Genomic DNA, 22,279 nt, shown 5'->3' on the forward strand with positions numbered 1-22,279 from the left:
GGCACATACATCGTCCTGATCTTTGGCTAATTCTTTTGTATATTTTAAAATTCGTTACAACATGTGTTGGTCTGTTTTGGCAACCCTACAAGGCTACCACCAAGCACTATGTAATGTCTAAAAATGTTTATAAATTTGTGTCGTGTGTCAAAAGTGTTAGATTAATTGTCAGCAATGACAATGCCTTTCGACGATAATAGTAGATTTGACGGAAAAGCATAGATTAACAATAACAAGTAGATATGTGGATAAGTTATCACAAAATCTTATTGAAGACGGCACGTATCCGTCACTTTGAAGTGACGGATACCATTTTCTCTCACAAATGACCCAAATAGAGGAGAGGGAAAAGTACATGGGGGTGCCTCCACCTTATCCCCCTATCCTTCTGTGAATGACATTACCCGTCACTTGCTCCGACCCGTCTTCAGCAAGACTAACTGATAAGTTATATAAGTAATCAAAATTTAGAAGTAATTTGTTTGGTCAGCATGTGACTATATAACGTTGTGTTGTTTATACGGAGTATTATTTTTAGCACAACATTTTATTGTGTATTCATATTCGTTCTTAGCTTAGGGTTTAGCTGCAAAAGGGTTTATTACTGGTTTAGTCAAGTATATAGTGAATTCGGAAATCAAAATAAACTTATTAACGTATGTTCTTAGGACACACGTTAGAAAAACCGAAAATTACTAGCACCGTATGATGAACCCGATTAAGAGATCTCAATGCAAATATTATATAGTTTGGGTTAAAATTAAATTATATAGAAACTTGGTAATTTTCCTTAACATTTGTAAGAGACTAAAACATGTTCAATTTCCTTAAAATAAAATAATTAATAAAGATGGTCAATTTTCTTAAAATAAAATAATTAATTAAAATGGTCAATTTCAAGGAAACTAAAAGAAAAAAGATGCTTGGTAATTTTCCTAAATATTTATAGAAGATGGTCAACAAATAAAATAATTAATTAGTATACACATGCACACTTATGGTATTAATTAATATCATCATAAAATTATATATTAAATTTAAAATCTATGCAATTTTATTAAACTTTATAGTATATTAGATGTATAGAGATGTTAATTATTTAACATACAAAAATATAATATAAGTAGGTTATAAATATTTCAAGTTAGATTTCATAATATATAATATTGCATAATTCTTTCGATTTGATTTAATGCATATATGTAATATATTTATATAAATATATAATCCTCTTAAAATTGCATGCCTAAGTGGTAAAAATAATTTCGTCAGTAAAGAAAAAAATTGTAGTAACATTGGATATAGTTATATGATAATAATCACTCATTTGAATATAGTAAAAGTAACAATATTATCAGCGAGATTAGTGAAAGTTGTAGAAACAACAACGGGAGCAGTGAAATAATCAATATTAATGCGCCAATAGTGAAAGTAACAATAATTACGGCGAGAGTAGTGAAATTATCAATATTAATGCGGCAGTAGTGACAATAACAATAATTACGGCGGGAGTAGTGAAAGTAACAATGATTACGGGCAAGTAGTGAAATGTTATTACTATTGTTTCATTAATAAGAGTAAAATATTAATAGCGGGAGTAGTGAATTTGTCTCAAAATTTATTTTATCGTAATTTTAGAATATATCATAGAAAAATATATTAATGATAAATTTATGGATTATGCAATTTCAAGTAATTTGACTTAATGAAAAAAAAAATTAATGGTAAGTAGAGGTAGCCCGGGCGAAGCCGGGCACCAATACTAATTTATATCCAGATTTATGATACCTCGAACTCCCATGAATAATATAACAAAAAAAGACCTATGTTGATTTATAGGTCAAGTACACAACCTCACCGACGACCTTATATGAAAAACTAGTTACAGTCTTTGAGGGGGTTAGTGTAATACTGGTACGGTGGTGACAGTGGCGATCCATGATATGATTTATGGTTAGGGACGAAAAATTTCAATGGTAGCAAACAAGTAACGACATAACATAAACTTGAAAAAAAATTCGAAAAGTGTAACTAAAATTTCCGTTCTTTTCTTTGGCCAACGGGAACGAATGCCCTTGCTAGACCCCCCTAAATCGGTGGTAAAGGTCTGCACTGTACTATTGTACCAGTGCGCCACTCGAGGGAGATTACCACAATTGTTAATTAGAGCGGTTGTTGGTGTAGCCACTAGCCACCCTCATAGAAATGAGATGATAATAAATCGGGTTTTGGTCCGAGTAACCTATATGGGCTATATCCATCATTCGTCTGTTGCTTTAAAATATCTATCCAAATCCAACCCACCCGTTGTTGTACAATTGTATTTTGACTTCTAATATAAATTGTTTTTTTACTCCTTTTTTCATATGCCGCCAAAAAGGTTATAGCAAATGCGAATTCAGAATGTTTAGGTGATTCAACAATCTAAGTTAAGTCATTAATCATTAATTACATCATTTATATGCCTCAGTTATTTTTGTACAACACATTTTGAAATTTGCAACATTATTACTGTACGTAATAGAATTAAATTAAATTAATAATCATAATAACTCAAAACATGTCGGTCAAGTCTTGTATGTATCAATTGGGCCATGCATACATAATAAATACTCCTCCGTTCCGGTCAATTGTTGTTCTTTGGTATTGCTACAAAGACCAAAGAGAGGGGAGGAGGCTGATACTGTCGTTTCGTACCAAAAATAAAATACCTAAGTACTACTAATGATCGGTCGGTAAGTAGGTCGATCTCACAGTGGGAGGCGGTGTCTATCTATTTGTCTATTTATCTGTCTAAATGTCACAATTGGGGGTTTTGATTGATTTAACTAAACTAATGATTGAGGCAAGGGAAATGAATAAATAGTAAGAGAAAGAAGTATGCTAAGAGTCGGTCCACCGTGGCAGCTATTAGATCTATTATATCAGGAATATTAAGGCGATTAGACTATTGATAGGAAGAGCTATAGTCGTCACCTTTCGGTCCTTAAACCGCCCTAGAGTGTAAACAGCTTAACTTTCGCCCTCACTGCAATACCCTATTGTAATTAAGCAAGCCTTCCCTTCCAATCTTTCGATCTAGGTCGGGGTCAACTAGAATTATGGTCTCCTGCATGCATACATTCGTTAAATGGGATAACAATTAAATTGCCTAATACAATTCCTACCGCAAGGCTAATCTATTTAATACAGTTAAAGCATCGCTACCACGGCTTCCCTAATCCTAACATACTAGGGGATTTAGCTATGCATGATAAAATAAACAAGAACAATAATAAAAGAAGAAATAAACATTAAGAAGTGAATAAGGGAAGAAGAATTACTGAAATTAAGCGATCCGGAAATAAGAGAACAAAGTAACAGTGTATAGAGAAAAGGGAGAAAAGCAACGTGATCCCCCGGATTATTGGATGATTACAAATGACATCCCTAACTCCTATTTATAAGAAATTAGGAGTAGGGTTAAACCTAATTAACGAATTAAAGCTTAAAAGCCCAACCCGTCAGCGAAGCTACTCGATCGAGTAAAGAAATCACTCGATCGAGTGAACTTGACTCAAAAACCCGCTCGATCGAGTTAGAATGTCCTCGATCGAGTAAATGCATAAAAAGAACTGGTCGATCGAGTAAACTAACCACTCGATCGACTTATTATTGAACCTAAAACCACTCGATCGAGTAATAAATCACTCGATCAAGTGAAACTTGACTTTGACTTGTATCCACGCTAGTTTGACTTTGACTTGTCCTTTTAGTGCCCGAAACACCTTCACGCATCCCAAGACAGCAATATTTCCCGCTCCAAATCCACTCTTCCTCCAAATGCATGCTAAACGGACGGTAAATGACTTGATTTCGCTACTTTATGGCTCATTCCTGCAAATAAGACAAGAACTTCCAAAGTATGCAATTCGGGGCATTTCGTAGCATGAAACCACGATAAAAGCATAGAAATACGTGCATAAAATAGGCTAAAAAGACTATATAAAATGCACGTATCAAATCTCCCCAAACCAAACCTTTACTCGTCCTCGAGTAAACTCAAAACTATACGCTAATGGAACGGAAAAATAACTCAGAGCTAGCTACAAATGCCCACTTAAGCCAATTTAATGCAAGCAAACTAACACTTATAGCTAACAGTCAAATGCAAACGAGTTATAAGATGTTTATAAATAAAGCTGAACCGTCGACCTTGCAAGACCTTTAATAATGGACTCTCACGGGCCACTCTTCTCTCATGAAGCAAAGGGTGAACATATATATATGAGAGAAAGAAGAATAGTCGCTCACCTAAACTACGACCCACATAACATGCATGCAACTGATATGATAGACAATTCTAGCTACCGTACACACATTCCAACCAAACAAGGTCCTGTCACAGCCGAGGGCTTACAAAAATATGGTAAAGTGAGGCAATGGGTAAGAAAAGGCAAAACATTTATGGGAATGTGGAGGTATAGGTGATCAAGCTAGAACCTAAACAAAACCATATGAAACATATCCATTTCCAACTCAATTATGAATTCAAGCACAGTGCCCTTCATTTGGCATAAAATCTCACAAAACCAAACTGATAATACTCCTCAAATGATATAGGATAGAATATAGGAGCAGAAACCGTCAACTAACAACATCTTTTTTTTTCCATTTCTTTTTTTTTTTCGGTTTCTTCTTTTTCATCTCATTTTCTTTTTTTTTGATTTTTCTTTCATTTTCTTTTCGAATTCCTTTTTTTTTTTTTTCTTTTTTCCTTTCACGTCTTATTTTCGTCGTCCTCCTCTCCTTCATAAATTACCAACTCCGAATCAACAGAATATGCGCCAACATTTGATACAATGGAATATATACCGCAAAACAACAATCTAAACTAGCTTGACAAGGCAGGCTAAATTTCGATGTAGCTAAAGGGTCAACTGGCAAATTTGGCTAATGTGGAGTTAAATGGGTAAAAATGAAAGAAAGGGAATTTGTAAGCACCTCCCTGCATGTGACACCAACCACTAACCCGAATGTATGACGGCAAAAAGCAATTGAATTTCATATACGTGCAAATTAATGATACATGATATGCAAGGAGTAACTACTCACAATCCTACATGAAACTGGTCACAAATGACACCAGTTTATAAGGCTCTAAATCTTAGAAATTATAAGTAGGTTGCCAAAATTTCAGGTCAAGTCTATTCGTTCAGCTAAATTTAAACATAAACTCGTAGATATGCAATAAACAAAGCTAAAAGATAACAGTTTAATGCAAGGCTTAAGCAAAAAGACAAACGCAGTGCAATATCATCATTGAAATCTACCGTTCCGACTCAACCTATATGCTAAATAAACGTGCAAATTTTTGAATTTTATCAATTTTTTTCAATTTTTATGGAATTTTTTTTGAATTTTAACAAAAATAAACAACAATGCAAGCATAAAATTAAACGTGATTACAGAAATGCAATAAAAACAAAATGCAGACACAGATATGGATGCATAACCTCCCCAAACCAAACCGTACAATGCCCCCATTGTACCAAAACATGGAAAGGAAACGCAAACTGAAGGAGAAAGAGAGTAAAAGCGGAAAACTCACAAGATAGCGCGAATAAGGGGGCCTCCCCAAACCGACCATGAAATGGGAGGTTGCTAAAGGCCCGGAAAACCGTCTCAGAAAGCTAATCCAAGTCAATAACACTCGATATCCGTCCAACAGTGGTTGATCGAGTGAGTGGGCGTCCAAGAACTGCTCGATCGAATGGTGCACCAGTCGATCAAGTAGTTTCCTTTCTGCAGGCACTCGATCGAGTGAGTAATCAGTCGATCGAGTGAATCCCCTTGCTACAGTGCTCGATCGAGTAAGAAAAGCCACTCGATCGAGTAAGCAAAACCACTCGATCGAGTGATGCTCGATGAATTCCTGCAAAATGCAATTGAAAAAACCTGCAACTAACCAAAACAAGCATACTGAGGAAGTTTTATGGTATAAAACCATTTATTACAACTTAAATGAAATAAAATGCAAAAATAAAATCGCCGGGTTGCCTCCCGGGTAGCGCTAGCTTCAGTCAGGTCCCAGCTCGACCTTCTTTTTCTTCGAGCCTTCTAATTAATCACGATCAAAACAGCTCAAAGCGCGCAGCATCAAGTCATACATCTGCGCATGTGCTACACAAAAGCATAAGTAGCACAAGAGTGGAATAGCAAGGTAGGAAATAAAGATATGTAGACATTTAAGTCTAACAAATTTCCTATGGGCGCTCCTAAATTTATCCACCAAATATAGGAGCGCGGGAGCAATTGTCAATAATTCAGGGCTCCAAATTAGATTAACAATTTTAAAATGACAAGGATGGTGAGAAATTGCTAATTTATGCGTCCACATATGAGGGGGTATAGCTTTGAAAAAGGAAGCATGAATAAGACGAGGCAATTTACAAATAATAATAAAATTACCGCTTACTACCTCAGGTTGATCACTCTTAATGACGGAATCATAGATAAAAGAATTCATTACCTCTTCCGTGCTAGGAGTAATTACCGACTTAGCTGTCCTTTCGTCGCCCTCAGTGGAATCCGTCCCGTAAATCTCAGCCTCAAGCGCATCCAGCTCGGCTTTGAATAAGGGAGACTCACCATAACCGTTGTCATCATCAAAGTCGTCATCTAAATCAAGCCCAAATGACGAATTACAGTTCCCAATGACCAAATCAGTCGACCGAGCAGAATTACTACTCGATCGACCAATCTCTTCCCGCAATTCACTCGATCGAGTGGCAGAATCACTCGATCGAGAACTATCCTCCTGCATTCCACTCGATCGAGCAGTGATATCACTCGATCGAGCAAGTTCTTCTGGAAAGTCACTCGATCGACCAATAATTGTCACTCGATCGAGTGATTCCTCTCTGTTATTTGAAATCTTCGCGTGGGGTAGTGAAATATGATAGGAACTCGTCGTCCGAGTCATAGAAGTCATCCTCATCATTGGGTAACACGGTTTCCTCAGGAGAAGAACCGCTCTCAGCGAGATAAACCTCTTCTTCTTGCATCTCAGCTGCTAACTGAGCTATTTGTGACTCCAGTTCAGGGATTCGAGCATCCATATATCTATCACTTTCTTGCATTTGTGATACAAGCATTCTCATCAAATATGTCAGCTCCGCGACTTCTTCTCCCTCCATCTCAGCTGCTAATTGAGCAACTGCAGACTCGAGCTCATCAAATCGCGAGACATATTCTTGCACTTGGAATGCAAGTTCCTCCATCAAGAATTTCAGCTCCGCAAGGTCTTCTTCTTGTATGTCAGGAGGATCTTGTTGCGGTGGCCATTGATAGGGCGGATGTGGCGGCACAACTACAGCTGCATTGCGCTCAGCAGAACCATATCTCCCGTAGCAGATCACCGGCTGTTCCATATAATGGGACATCGGTGATGGGTCAAAGGTACTCAAGCCTTCCCTTTGACTATCTTTCACCTAGAACTGTCTAGGTAGTACCTGTAAGGCCTATCAAAACAGCACTAAACAAAAGATTAAAACGGCCTCAAGGGAAAAATCCCCTGAGGCTAAAAACAGATAAAATTAAACAAATAGATAAATAGATTGCCTCCCCGGCAACGGCGCCAAAATTTGATACTGTCGTTTCGTACCAAAAATAAAATACCTAAGTACTACTAACAGAAGTCAGCGGTAAGTAGGGTCGATCTCCACAGGGAGGCGGTGTACTATCTATTTGTCTATTTATCTGTCTAAATGTCACAATTGGGGGTTTTGATTGATTTAACTAAACTAATGATTGAGGCAAGGGAAATGAATAAATAGTAAGAGAAAGAAGTATGCTAAGAGTCGGTCCACCGTGGCAGCTATTAGATCTATTATATCAGGAATATTAAGGCGATTAGACTATTGATAGGAAGAGCTATAGTCGTCACCTTTCGGTCCTTAAACCGCCCTAGAGTGTAAACAGCTTAACTTTCGCCCTCACTGCAATACCCTATTGTAATTAAGCAAGCCTTCCCTTCCAATCTTTCGATCTAGGTCGGGGTCAACTAGAATTATGGTCTCCTGCATGCATACATTCGACCGGATAACAATTAAATTGCCTAATACAATTCCTACCGCAAGGCTAATCTATTTAATACAGTTAAAGCATCGCTACCACGGCTTCCCTAATCCTAACATACTAGGGGATTTAGCTATGCATGATAAAATAAACAAGAACAATAATAAAAGAAGAAATAAACATTAAGAAGTGAATAAGGGAAGAAGAATTACTGAAATTAAGCGATCCGGAAATAAGAGAACAAAGTAACAGTGTATAGAGAAAAGGGAGAAAAGCAACGTGATCCCCCGGATTATTGGATGATTACAAATGACATCCCTAACTCCTATTTATAAGAAATTAGGAGTAGGGTTAAACCTAATTAACGAATTAAAGCTTAAAAGCCCAACCCGTCAGCGAAGCTACTCGATCGAGTAAAGAAATCACTCGATCGAGTGAACTTGACTCAAAAACCCGCTCGATCGAGTTAGAATGTCCTCGATCGAGTAAATGCATAAAAAGAACTGGTCGATCGAGTAAACTAACCACTCGATCGACTTATTATTGAACCTAAAACCACTCGATCGAGTAATAAATCACTCGATCAAGTGAAACTTGACTTCAGCAGCTTGTATCCACGCTAGTTTGACTTTGACTTGTCCTTTTAGTGCCCGAAACACCTTCACGCATCCCAAGACAGCAATATTTCCCGCTCCAAATCCACTCTTCCTCCAAATGCATGCTAAACGGACGGTAAATGACTTGATTTCGCTACTTTATGGCTCATTCCTGCAAATAAGACAAGAACTTCCAAAGTATGCAATTCGGGGCATTTCGTAGCATGAAACCACGATAAAAGCATAGAAATACGTGCATAAAATAGGCTAAAAAGACTATATAAAATGCACGTATCAGAGGCCAATTGTAAGATGACAAGTGAAACAGATTGAGTTTGAAATATCATATTACTCATCAAATGCAATCGTAAAATAGAAAGGATAACAATTAACTGAGACACCCCAAAATAAAAAAGATAATAAATGACCGGAACAGTATACAATAATACAAGTATACAACCTACGGAGTACATTAATTCCAACAAAATAAAACTTGCCAAATTACAATAAGATCCACATTAATACAAAACGGGTCACCACTTGGTGGTCCAAATATAATAAAATAATACACAACTCTGAACTTCCATAAATACCCCTTTCACACCACCAAAAATACCAAAAATCAGACAAATAAATAGAGAGATAACATATGAGAGACGTAGAGTAGAGAATATTATTCTTTCAAAAAAAAAAACAGAGGATTTTAGCTCCTCTTTCCTTATTATAGAGGAGCATAGAATTATAAAAAGAAGGCTTTTATTTTAATTTCTTCATATTGTTTATGGCAATGGCTTCTCAATATTATCAACTCTTCACTAGCCTTCTTCTGTTGCTCTTATGCTCCTCTTTTACAGGTTCCTTTCTTTGCTTTTATCTATTTTGTTCTTCGAGTTGAGGGTTTAGCTGGTAGTGGCGAAGTCAGGATTTGAATTCAGTTAGGGTACATGAGAAACTTTACCTATTTTGTTGTTGTTATTGAGTCGAGGGGCTAGCTTGGCAGTGGCGGAGTTAGGATTTAACTCAGCTAGAGCAAATAAATAGGTATTGGTGATAAGGAAACTTTGAAATTTCCATCCTTCAGCGAGGGTGGAAATTAAACCATGCTGACCCTCCCTAACTCCACCACTGCTAGCTGGAGTGCTCGACCTCCAACTTAACAAAATTAGGAAATTTCTACGAGTTATATTAAAAATTTCAAATTCCGAGGGTGGAAATTAAACCATGCTGACCCTCCCTAACTCCACCACTGCTAGCTGGAGTGCTCGACCTCCAACTTAACAAAATTAGGAAATTTCTACGAGTTATATTAAAAATTTCAAATTCTTACATATTTTTTTATGTTACTTGAGGATGCATATGAAAATAGTAATCTTGTTTTCGCATGTTTAGGGCACATGTTAGACAAACCGACTCATGAAACTTTGTTGTTTTTAAATTAAACATTGCAAAGTTTGTTAGCTTGGAAATAATGAACAATCATCATGGGGGTGGCAAGTGTGGTATGTTTCCATGTGCATAATTAATTCATTAAAATTATTGTCCACCTAACACTTTTAACGATCTTAATTATTAAAATACAAGTGCTTGCACTTTACTTGATTGTAACGATTTCTCAAATCTCAATGTAACTAATTGTAAATTGTCTACTCGACTAATTTTAGTTTAGCAGTTAAGACGGAGATAATTAAATGTGTCAGAATTTCCACTAGCTTTTTTAAATTGTATTCTGATTTGGCTTTGTGTCTCATTAGATGGGTTATTTTTACAGAGTGAGACGGTTATTTTATTAACTAAATGTTCATTTTATGTGACGCGGGCAGGTACGATATCACAATATCCACAACCAGTACAAGCACAAGGTCAAGGATTGGGAATAAATTACGGGCAGATAGCAAACAACCTACCCTCACCGAGTCGGGTAGCAATCCTTCTCCAATCTATCCAAATAAGTCGGGTTAAGTTATACGATGCTGACCCGAATGTCCTACTTGCTTTCGCAAACTCGAATGTCGAGTTCATAATTGGGCTTGGAAACGGAGATCTTCAAACCATGACCGACCCGTCTCAAGCCCAAAATTGGATCAAAACCCATGTACAACCTTACATTAGCCAAACTAAAATTACCTGTATTGTCGTAGGTAACGAAATTTTAACCGGGACCGACACGCAGTTAATGTCATATATACTGCCCGCTATGAAAAGTGTCTATTCTGCCCTTCAAACTCTTGGATTAAGTAACCAAGTAACGGTCACAACCGCGCACTCCACGGGTATTTTGGGTAATTCATACCCGCCCTCGTCCGGTTCATTCCAACCTCAATTGGCCCAATACTTACAACCCATGTTAGATTTCCAAGCCCAAATTAATTCCCCTTTTTTAATTAACGCGTACCCTTTTTTCGCGTATAAAGATGACCCGACCCAAATCTCACTCGACTACGTCTTATTTAGGCCCAATCAGGGTATGACCGACTCGTCTACCGGATTACATTATGACAACATGTTATATGCCCAAATAGACTCGGTCTACGCGGCCATGAAACTAATGGGTCATACCGATATAGAAGTACAAGTATCGGAAACGGGTTGGCCATCTAAGGGAGACCCGAATGAGATCGGGGCAACGGTGGCCAATGCCGCGGCGTATAATGGTAATTTGGTACAAAGGGTAATGAGAAATGAGGCTACTCCTGGCAAACCTAATGTTCCTATTAAGGTTTATGTTTTTGCTCTTTTTAATGAGAATTTAAAACCCGGTCCGACTTCTGAGAGGAATTATGGACTATATTATCCGAATACTACGCCCGTTTATAATGTCGGGTTGCAAAAAAGTTACCTACCTCAGTTCTACATTTCTTCTAGCTCTCCATGCAGAATTTCTAAGGTAAATCTCTACTTTTCCAATATTTTTTATTTCTTTTAGTTCAATATTCGGAAACAGTCTCTTTGTATTATTAGCACAAGTGTAAGCAGAAGCCAGGATTTTAAGTCAGCGGGGCGAAAATTTTCAGTGGGAACGGAAGGGTAATATTATAAGGAACCTTGAAAAAATTCGAAAATTTTAACTAAAAATTTCGAAATTTTCAAACGTCAGCGGGGCGACCGCCCCTGCTAGCCCCCTCGCTCCACCAATTAGTGTAAGGTTGCGTACCCCTTGCGAGTTGAGACACTGGGGAATGTCGTCTTTATGTTCTAGTATGTTACAGGTTGCGTACCCCTTGCGAGTTGCGAAATTCTAACCCAATACATTCTATTATGTAACAGGAAATGTACACATTCGGACTTGTATTCAGCTTCTTAAGAGTATTGATGATGCTACTTGCATAGAGACTTTAGTAAAATTCATTCATATTATTTTTTGGGAGGAATTGAATTGAATTGAAGACATCAAATACAAGATAAACTCTTACATTGTCACACGGTTTGTTGGTGGTCTATTCAAACTTTTCTGCCCTCCAAAGCCAGGACATAGCTTGAGAGGTATGACTTTACATTTCTATTCATGTAAAATCGACTAGTCGTTATAAGACTGTTGTATGACATATAACGAGTTTGTAATCGTTTATGCAACTCATTTAATGATAATATATGAACTACATAACTATTATAAAGTCGTTGTATGCTGTAACAGTCTTTCTGAGAATTATTTGACTTGTGTATTAGTGATTATTTCATTGGATTCTTGGAAATTGGTAGTTAATTATTAGGTTCAATTAGTTCAACCATGTGATTAGAATTTCATCCTCCATTAGGTATAAGTAGTGATTTGGCCACCTTTTTTCATGACAAAGTCACAAAGAAGGAAAATTCTTATTCTTATGAAGAATAATTTCAAGAGTATTTGTGACCGTTAATTGATTTTACTTTTACCGTTTAAATATTTTCTGAGGATAATTTGACAAGTATAAGTTCAAAATGGCTAATACTAAACAACTAGATATAATTAATAACTCAAAATAAATCGCGATATTAAAATCACCACCACATCATCACAAGTTGGTGCAATTCACCACTAGTACCACCATGATGTTTGGTGATTGTATTTTTTTGTGAGTTAGTGGTACTCAATGTTCATATTGACCATTTTATATAATCAGTTGGTCTTCCTAAAGACGATTATTTCCATTTTAAGGTAAAACGTGTCAAATATTATCACATATAAATAGATAAAATATGAGTGTCATTCCTAAGACATTCTGTTTTGTCTCATCTATCTATTTGACCTGTTTCTTATTTAAAACAGACATGATTGAAATGATTTCTAATCACATGTGAGATAAGGGTGTCAACATCTTCTCGTTTTATTTTCAACCCGGAATCTTAATAATGGAAATTGATTAGCATATGGGTAGTGTCTAAGTCACTACTTGCAATTATAGATAGTATGAAATTATGAAACAACTTCTTTTTCTTATTAAAATCACTCAAATGATCAACCAAAAGACAAAAGTTGAAGTTGGCTTATATCTGGAAAGAGACATTATCAAATCACTATCTAACTATCGTCATGTTTGCTTCAAATCGCATCAAACTTTTCTTGGATCGTCAATTTGGAAACTTCAACCTACTTTTATTTGATTGTTTCCTTCCTACTTTTTTCTTTGCCTCTAACCGCCACATTTGAAACCCAACAATTTTTATACAAGTGATGGCTTGGCGGGCGAGGCGGTCTTGTAAAAAAGTTTATAGTTTTGGATTAAATTAGTGTCGAAGTGTTGTGACTTGTCAAAAGTCAAAGTATTAGGCACCTAATATGTAGCCAAATTGGTATAACTATGCAATTACTCCCTCCCATCCAAACCAAATGTTACATTTGACTTTATTACGCTTGCCGAGTCGCATTTTGCAACGTGAATATCTTTATTTACACATTATTAAAAATTATAAAAATTTGATATTCTTATAGCATTCATGACGATGAATCAAACAAGATCTCGCATGACTATGTTTTCTCTTATACATTACTAATAATACCAAAGATTCTCTACAATTATGAATAGTGCCAAAAAGTCAAATGTAACCTTTAATTTGGATGGGAGGGAGTATTTTTTTTCGCTGAAATGAAACGCAAATGCGCAAGGCTGTATGCAGTAATTGGATTATACATCTGATGTACTACATTAGATGGTATAGTTTTTGAGTATTAAGATAAAGTTTTTGAGTTTTGTTTTAAAAATTATGAGTTTTATTAGAAAATTTTTGAGTTCATTCTTTTCAACATAAAACTAAAAAAATTACAATATAAGCTCATAGAAATTTGAGTTTTGAAGTCAAAAAATTAACATATAACTTTTAAACTTTATAAAGCTCGAAAAAAATACACAAAAACTCAAATATATATGGAGTCTGATGTAATACATCCGATGTATAATTCTTTTTCTCGGTTGTATGACCAACCCGTGACTTATTGTCACGATATCTCCTTAAGACTTCTTTGGTATACCTAGCCTAATATAAAGAACATTATTTCACTTATTTCGCTTAAACTTTCAAGTTTATGTGAGACATCGAGAGGGTAACAAAGTTACACGTAATATAGTGATATTAGTCAGCAATGAATCTAGGGGGTAGCACCGTAGTCAGGGCGATTTGACACAAATAATAAAAGATTGATGTCTTGAATTTAAAATTTCAAATTTTTTCGGTGTAGCGTATTTCATTAGTAATTTACCCCCTGAAAATTTCCGCTCCCTGATCTTAAATCCCGGTTCGGTCACTAGGGGCCAAAACTATGCCTTTTGGCTTATTGAACACGTAACTCCTAGATCAATTACCAACTTGGAAATATTTTACGCAACTTTTGTACTTGGAGTAAAAAGGATACTAATAAGCAAGTGAATAAAATGTAAACATCAAGAAGCTGGAGGCACTAGGTTAGTGGGGGTTCTTATCGCTATCAACATGGAAGATACAGGTTAAGTGTGCCCATGTCAAAGTGACCTCTCTCTTTTGGACCATCTTGCACTTATGGCCCCATTTTAGGGATAAGATTTACACCTTGATAGTCTCTATATGAATCCAAGGCAATTTAGTTTTGCTCTAACATCTTTTTAGGGTAAAATATGTATATATATTGATGTTAACCTTAGAAAGTTGAAACTCTATAGTATCTTTTGAGAAATATGGTACGTCCATGGGTATGCATGCACAACTATTGTCATATATTTGTGTATTGCGACGAGTCTCTTATAAGACGGTTTTATATAGATATAGTATTATATATGTATAACGAGTTATTTTGTGAAGAGTGGCAAATCGCCATCCATTTTGGGAGGGTTATGCTCTTTTCAATTTAAAAACCAGCAGAAATGCTTAGTATTTTAGTTTCTTAGGTTCAATTCCATTCAACTCGTAGATAAACTACACCCCACATGTTTTTACCCAGTAAACCAAAAACAAGTACTCCATAGTAGTCACTTACTCACTTCCTATTAATGAAATGTAAAAAAACTTCAATTTTTTTTCTTCTAAATAACTACTTTGCTTTCGTTCTGTGATTTTCGATTTCTGGTATTGAGTAAGAAATACTTTATGTAAGGTGTTATGCTTTCATTTCCCTTTTTTTTTTCCGAATCAAGTTTAACGTCCTTGTTGCATTGTTTTCATAAACAGGGCAGGGAATTTTGGAAGGCTACAATTTCCAATACATAATTGGTTGGCACGTGAAATTATTCAACCAGTACAAATGCCAGAACGTACAGTTTAGAATGCCTTGTTCACAAAGTTTACATTTATTAGCCAACATTATTTTACTGACACGCACCTTATATTAAATTCCTTACCATTAATTAACCAAATAAAAGAAAAAAAAAAACATATTTTAAAAAAATATTTTTTGTAGAAGGCGGTTTATGTAACGTGGATTTATACTTTCTAAATTTTGTTGTAGGCGTATATGGATTATTATGGAGTACGGAGTACATTATAGATTTATAGAGTAGGATCTTGTATTTTTTTTAAACATGTAATGTAGTAATTTAGAGTAGATATTGGACACATTTGTTATAGAAAATCGATTTTTATTTATAATTATTCTGTGGTCTTTTCTTCTTCATTTCCAAATATGAACACGGGTTGTGGATTTTATATCCAACATAATCACATTGCGTGCTATTATTTGATCCTCAAGTAACCTTCCTATGTAATCGTATAACAGGCCGACACAACAAACTTGCACGCGGAATGGTGATAAAAACAACTAAACAAGCTAAAAATACATCTAAATCCGAAAATTTTGACGTGATCAATCAAACTCATGCATGATATAATATACGGAGTAAAATACTTAATACATAACATAAACATTTACGTGAATCTATCAATTAAAACACTTAATTGTATAAACCGTCAAAATGTGCATTCAATGTCCTTGCTTCCAAATCGTAAATTAATTCAATGTTCTAGCTTCCTAATCGTAAACTATTATCACTTGTCCAATCTATAGAGGTTCAAGATTGAGATTCTATAATATCAAGTTGAATAATTAGGCTCCGTTTGACAAAATATTTTAGATACCTAATTTGGTTAAATTAACTTATTTGACCAAAATTTCAGGTACCTTATTTTTTTATAAGCGTTTGGCAAGTAGCTTATTAACCAAATAAGCTACCTGAAATGAAATGTTACCTAGAGTAGCATTTGAGATTTCAGGTACCTGATTTGGTTTGATTTTCCGTTTTTACCCTTTAAAATTTAAATTTATACTCCCTCTGTTTTTTTAATTGTCATTCTCACTTTTCGAGACACTCACTTCTCTCTTCAATATCTCTCAAAATATATGACTAAATATGTTGAAATGTATACTCATATTAAAGCTCTATTCGTAAGGAATTTTATGGTGTAATTTTTATAATTTTTCGACCAATATATTTTTGTATAAATTGAATTCAAAGGCTCGCCTCGTAAATTGAAAACGTCAATTATTTTAGAACGGAGGAAGTACTATCATATCTTTTTACGTCATTTCATCACAATCAGCCACCTTTTCAGTTAATTTGCCAAACATTTTCTTATATAATCAGCTACCTTATCAGTTCCTAGTTTTCAGCTATCTTATCAGTTACCTTTTTAAATTTCGGTTATCTTTTCAGATTTCAGTTATATTTTCAGTTAGTTTACCAAACAGAGTCTTAGTCAAGAGGGACATTGAATCATGAATGAACTAAACGCCCCGGTCCAAATCAAGCCCAGAACTATTCGACACAGACTCATGATAACTCGTCAGGCTGTATACCAACTCGTAAATCGACCCGAGTATGTATGGGCTGAAATCAAACCAAAGAGGCGAAGATCCAGCCCAATTTGTGATCACCCAATCCATCGAACAACCCTTAAAAAATGGCGGGAACATAACATCACAATTCACATCCCTAGAATTAGAATTTCCCAGTGTCGACCCAAAAAAAAATCAAAGAAGTAGGACAGAGAAAATGGGGAAAGAGAAGGCGACGGTACAGGCGGCGGCGGCGGCGGAAGCGGAGGAGTTGCCGAGGACGATCGTACGGCGGGTGGTGAAAGATAAACTGTCGGAACTTTCCGGCGACAGCGGTGACGTTATGCTTCATAAGGAAGCTCTTCTTGCTTTCTCCGAGAGTGCTCGCATCTTCATCCATTATCTATCCGCTACGTATGCCGTCTTTTCGTCTCGATTAATTGATTGATTGATTGATTGATTGTTGTAATTGAGTTTTTCTAGGGTTTATGTTGTGGTTGAAATTAAGTTTGTGTTTTCGGATGATTTGTGCGTAGAATTTTGATTTTGATTGAGGAATAGGAGATTTAAGTTCAATTTTTAAGCTTAATTGACTTGATAATGCTTAGGTTTTACTTCCTCCGCTCCGATTTGTTTTATACTCGTTTTGTCCCAATCATTTGTTCACCTTTGATTATAATACCGCTCACAAAGAATAATGTAGCAAAAAATTGATGGAGACGGAGGGAGTACAATTGAGTGGAATGGAGTGAGTAGCAGTTAGTCATGAATTAGGTAATTTGATGAGTCCCGTCTTCATTTTGCTTGTTTCGTATCCCATTTTTAGCAAATGAAGCAACCAATCACGTTTGAGCCAATCGATTCAACCAATTGAAGTGTTTTTTGGGTTTCTTTAGCATCTTAATGGAGTATGTAAAATATGTGATTCGTTGCATTAGCTGTGGTTTAACAAATACTCTTTCTGCCTCACTACAAGGTTCATTGATCACATTGTTCCCCTTCAAATAATGGTGTGCTTGATGAACCTTGGTATGAGACAAATACATATGCTGTGATTTGTTTAATGATCTCGAAAGTGTGGTGGTACGGTTTAGTGTCAGAACCTATATGCGTAGCTTTAATGTTGTTCCAGGAATGGGTATGATTTGCAAAAGCTGGTTTATCTCAAAGCATTTGCCTCCCTATTTAATTGATGGGTTTAGAGATAATTTTGTGTGTGTGTGTGCATGTAGGGCTCATGACATATGTAGTGAGTCGAAAAGGCAAATAATCAATGCTGAAGATGTGCTGAACGCTCTCGATGAGATTGAATTCTCTGAATTTGTTGGACCGCTAAGGGAGGCACTGGATGGTTAGTGCTGTGTTTTTATCCCAATTACTGTTTTTAAACACATGATTAGCGCTCTTGTTGAGCTGTATGAATCTTCTGCATTTGGAGTTTTAGGCATCTCCTTCCATACTTGTTGATTTAGGATTGTTGTGAAATTGAGCCCAGCGGAAATCAATCCCAGTGATGGGAGTACGGAACTCGTTTGAACTCCCTGTCAGTGAAATGTGCTTAACTGTCATTGTCCTTTTTCTATCCTTTGTCTTTTGACTCTCATCTCCAAATGTTGTAATTGTTCAATACCTTCAAACCTTTGCTTAATGTCAGTGGTGCCTTGCATTTGTTTTTTTTAGTGGTGATTTTCAACAAGATTATAACTCCGTATATGTATATGTTCCCTGAGGAGTAATCTCAGGTTGCTGCTTTATTACACGAGAATGTGGATTTATCATTTTTTTTTTTTTTGGTATAGAACACGTCACATGATTGGACGAGTGGCTGTATATTCTATGGGACGAGCATAATTTTGTGTCGAATTGTTAATTTTCTGTTCGTGATTTTTTTTGTTGCTCTATGAAGCTTATATTTCTGTCACTACTCCAACGGCAGAATTTCACTTATACCTGCTTTCATATTGGCGAATCGTTGCTGTAATTGCCATCCCAGTATGCTAATTAGCTTCAGACTGAACCATGTGATACTTTCGAAATGTGTCGTTGAGTTGCTAGTTTTCGGCGGAGGATCTTCTAGCTAACAATGAGGTTGAATCAATTTCATGTTTGAAATATTCAAGTAAGGGGACAACTACTAAATTGGAAAGTCTAGAGTATCGAGCCCCTCCCAAACAAATTGATCCGCCATTTCCTGTTTTGATGTTATGTCAGTTTTTTTGTTCCTCTTTGAAATTAATACTGCTGTTCAATGATCTTTGCACTTTCATCTTCTATTATTGAGTTACAATTTTTGATGTTATCAGTTTTTGGGTTCCTCTATGAAAGGTTAATGGCCTAATGCTACCACTCTGATCACTGATCCACATATTCTGATATTGCTTGTATCTGCTAATATTTTTGATAGCAAATGACGTTGGGATCAGAAACTCGTAATCTAGGTTTATAGCTATTGTAAGCTCTCTTGAAAAGCCAACATCTGTGCATATCATGGTTGCTAATATTTCAGAATTTCAGAATTCAGGAAGAAGGCTGCTGGAAAGAGAGCAGGTACATCAAAGGCTAAAGATGACAGCAAGAAAAGAAAAACGGATGGAGATACGACCAGTGAAAAGGGTGGAGATGAAGTCGAAGAAAACAACGTAGAGAATGAGGATGAAGTTGAGGAGCAAGCTAATGGAGATAGCGCCCATAGCGGTGATGAAGTTGAGGAGCAAGCGAGTGGAGACAATGGAGATGAAGTTGAGGAGCAAGTGAGTGGAGATAATGAGGATGAAGTCGAGGAGCAAGCAAGTGGAGATGACGAGGATGAAGTTGAAGAGCAAGCGAGTGGAGATGATGACGACGATGTCAAGGAGCAAGCGAGTGGAGATGATGAGGACGAAGTCGAGGAGCACGACAGCGATAGCTGAGTGTAGAATTCGCATCTCTGGCACACTTGGTGCAGCCCTCGTTACATTTGTGCACGGTGTATTGAGCTAGGTGCACAAAGATGGCGGTGTGACTCACATTTGCCAGTTTGTTCCTCTTTCAGGGTAAGGCTAAGTTGCTTGTTTTGTAACCACTCTGAATGTAATGTGCAATCATCGTCTACGCTGTACTATTAACTATGAAGGTTAATGTTAACTTTACGCGCACTTGACTGAACGTTCCATGTTGAAGGTTGTTACACCACTGGCGAGTGGCGTTACGAGCTCCCCGAACTAATTTCTCATGATTCGTCTTTTGCTTCCTTCCTTCCTTTAAAACTAATTACTGTGATTCATCATTTTATTCACTTGTGTGGTTCCTCAGTTGGCGTAGAAGCATTATTAATAGCTGCTGTGCAATGTATTGGCTCCTTTTCTGATGGATCAATCTTCAAATATAGCTGGAAGTGACCTAGCGTTATTTGCTAAGGAGTACTTTAAGGGTCCTGCTATACGTCGTCGACAAATTACTAAATATCGTCGACAATTAACGTAAATTTCCAAGTTTGCCCTCCATATCATAACTTCATATCCGTCTCACCAAAATGCAATTTCCGTCTCAAAACACAAATGCAATTACCGTCTCACTAAAACACAAGTCACCGTCTCACTAAAATATTTCAAACAAAAAAAGAAGTCGGGTTTTGTAATTAACAACATGAACGGGAACGATTTTAACAACGATTTCAACAATGAAGCTAGTAACGAGGTTAGTTTACGATTTAGTTTTGTTAAAAATTTATGTTTTATTATCGTTTGAATCCCGAATTAGGATAGATGCCATGAATGTAGACGGAATTCTGATAGAATTTGTGACGGATTTATATGAAAAAGCAATTGAAAAAAAAAAAAAAAAAAAAAAAAATACGGGCCCGGACGAAGAAATTTTTCGTCAGTAGAAGGTCTTGACGAAAAATTCCTTCGTCCATAATGGGCCTTGGACGAAGGAATTTTTCGTCCAAGACGGGGCTTGACGAAAAATTTCTTCGTCCAAGGCCCATTATGGACGAAGGAATTCTTCGTCCAGGCCCAACCTGCGTATATTTTTTTTTTTTTTCATTTTTTTTTTGTTTCCGACTCGTTTTGTATAAAATAATTAATTTCCGTCTTCGTATTAAAATTTTTTATTTTTTATAGTTTCCGACAATTCAAATAATTAATTTCCGTTATTTCAAACTCGTTGTGTATAAAATAATTAAATACCGTTTTTGTATTATAAAACAATTGAATTAATTAATTACCGTCTTTATATGAAATTTTTATCTTTAACATTTCCGACTCGTTTTGTATAAAATAACTTATTACCGTCTTTGTATTATTTTTATATTATTTTTTATTTACTTCTACTTGTTCCGTAGCAAATAATTAATTAATAACTAATTTATTGAAATGCGTGCGCATGTGATTAACGATGGAGACGGTGTTGATTACTCAGATCATTTTACGACTACCAGATTTTTTGCATCTAGTATTGAAGCGTTTAATTGGGCATATGAGATCGGACTCCGACTCGGGTTTGGTATAAAAAGAGCAAGCAACAAGAAAGTTGGTCGTAACACGAATTTGAGACAACGTTATTTTGTTTGTCAGATGGGTGGAAAAGGTCCCGTAAATAAGGATGCCGATTCTTTAATGAGGGGTAACACGGCTACCGCGTGGTGCAATTGCAAATTTTCAATGAAAGTTGTTGAATTAGAACAGAATAAGTGACAGCTTGTGATGAGATCCGGGTTTCATAATCATGCTTTAACGTTGTATTGTGACGGCGACAGATACTTTGCAAAGCTTGATGACGAGGAGTTGGCTTTTATCGATGCCCAAGTTAGAGCTCACGTTAGGCCGGCAATTATTAGTGCGGGTTTGCATCAGCGGAATCCGGAAAAGTCAAGACCTAATCGGCGACAAATCTACAATCGTTCTCAGAAAGTAAGTGTAATACTTCGTATTTATAAGTCTTCGGGTACTCTATCGAGTAGGCCTTACTCTGTCGAGTAAGGGTAAGTTGCGTTTTAGAAAAGTTTCTGACCTGTTGGGTACTCGATCGAGTAGTTGGGGTACTCGATCGAGTAGAGGGGTACTCGATCGAGTGTCCTTGGGTACTCGATCGAGTAGCCGGTTTGCGGGGTGATAATTCGACGGGTTTTGTTAATAACACGGACTATTATATAAATCTTTCCGTCACTTTCATAATACACCTTTACAAACCTTATAACATTAAAAGGGAGATTCAAGTTACGTTCTTCGCATTCATCCGTGTTGTTGACAAATCCCGGAGCTTGAGAGGTCGGATTTCATCGTTCTTTACACCTTTGTGATCCTTGCGTCGAGGGTAAGATCTGCATACCAATTTTATAGTATTTCGTCAAGTTCCGTTAAACCCTAATTTTGGGATTGAGGGTTTTTATGATTTGTTAAGGTTAGATTGTGATTATGTGATTATGTGATAG

At 36.3% G+C, this 22,279-nt stretch overlaps 2 protein-coding genes across 3 annotated transcripts; both read left to right on the top strand.

The window, feature by feature from the left end:
• The first annotated feature begins 9,271 nt into the window (after positions 1–9,271).
• On the top strand, positions 9,272–15,686 carry LOC141614450 (glucan endo-1,3-beta-glucosidase 14). Of its 2 annotated transcripts, none has more exons than XM_074433195.1 (4): positions 9,272–9,508; positions 10,475–11,538; positions 11,919–12,134; positions 15,267–15,686. In XM_074433195.1, the coding sequence occupies exons 1-3, from the start codon at positions 9,436–9,438 to the stop codon at positions 11,979–11,981; spliced, it is 1,200 nt and encodes a 399-aa protein (XP_074289296.1). In that variant the 5' UTR covers positions 9,272–9,435; the 3' UTR covers positions 11,982–12,134; positions 15,267–15,686. The 2 variants fall into 2 exon arrangements, with proteins under 2 accessions (XP_074289296.1, XP_074289300.1); XM_074433199.1 differs by having other exon boundaries at positions 9,315–9,508; positions 10,475–11,623; positions 11,861–12,134.
• A 1,331-nt stretch (positions 15,687–17,017) lies between these two features.
• LOC141614489 (uncharacterized) lies at positions 17,018–20,115 on the top strand. Its single transcript, XM_074433236.1, has 3 exons — positions 17,018–17,280; positions 18,099–18,217; positions 19,381–20,115. Exons 1-3 carry the CDS (start codon positions 17,084–17,086, stop codon positions 19,773–19,775), a joined length of 711 nt encoding a protein of 236 aa, XP_074289337.1. The 5' UTR covers positions 17,018–17,083; the 3' UTR covers positions 19,776–20,115.
• The last annotated feature ends 2,164 nt before the right edge of the window (positions 20,116–22,279 follow it).

This window comes from Silene latifolia, chromosome 1 (genome assembly GCF_048544455.1).
Source record: "Silene latifolia isolate original U9 population chromosome 1, ASM4854445v1, whole genome shotgun sequence".
Taxonomy (NCBI): domain Eukaryota; kingdom Viridiplantae; phylum Streptophyta; class Magnoliopsida; order Caryophyllales; family Caryophyllaceae; genus Silene; species Silene latifolia.

Bases quoted from the DNA above. Each gene is read 5' to 3' on its own strand.
- LOC141614450 (XM_074433195.1), top strand. From the start codon at position 9,436: ATGGCAATGGCTTCTCAATATTATCAACTCTTCACTAGCCTTCTTCTG. The intron at 9,509-10,474 runs GTTCCTTTCTTT...TGACGCGGGCAG, and splicing joins CTTATGCTCCTCTTTTACAG to GTACGATATCACAATATCCA. The intron at 11,539-11,918 runs GTAAATCTCTAC...ATTATGTAACAG, and splicing joins CTCCATGCAGAATTTCTAAG to GAAATGTACACATTCGGACT.
- LOC141614489 (XM_074433236.1), top strand. From the start codon at position 17,084: ATGGGGAAAGAGAAGGCGACGGTACAGGCGGCGGCGGCGGCGGAAGCG. The intron at 17,281-18,098 runs GTATGCCGTCTT...GTGTGCATGTAG, and splicing joins ATCCATTATCTATCCGCTAC to GGCTCATGACATATGTAGTG. The intron at 18,218-19,380 runs GTTAGTGCTGTG...TCAGAATTTCAG, and splicing joins GCTAAGGGAGGCACTGGATG to AATTCAGGAAGAAGGCTGCT.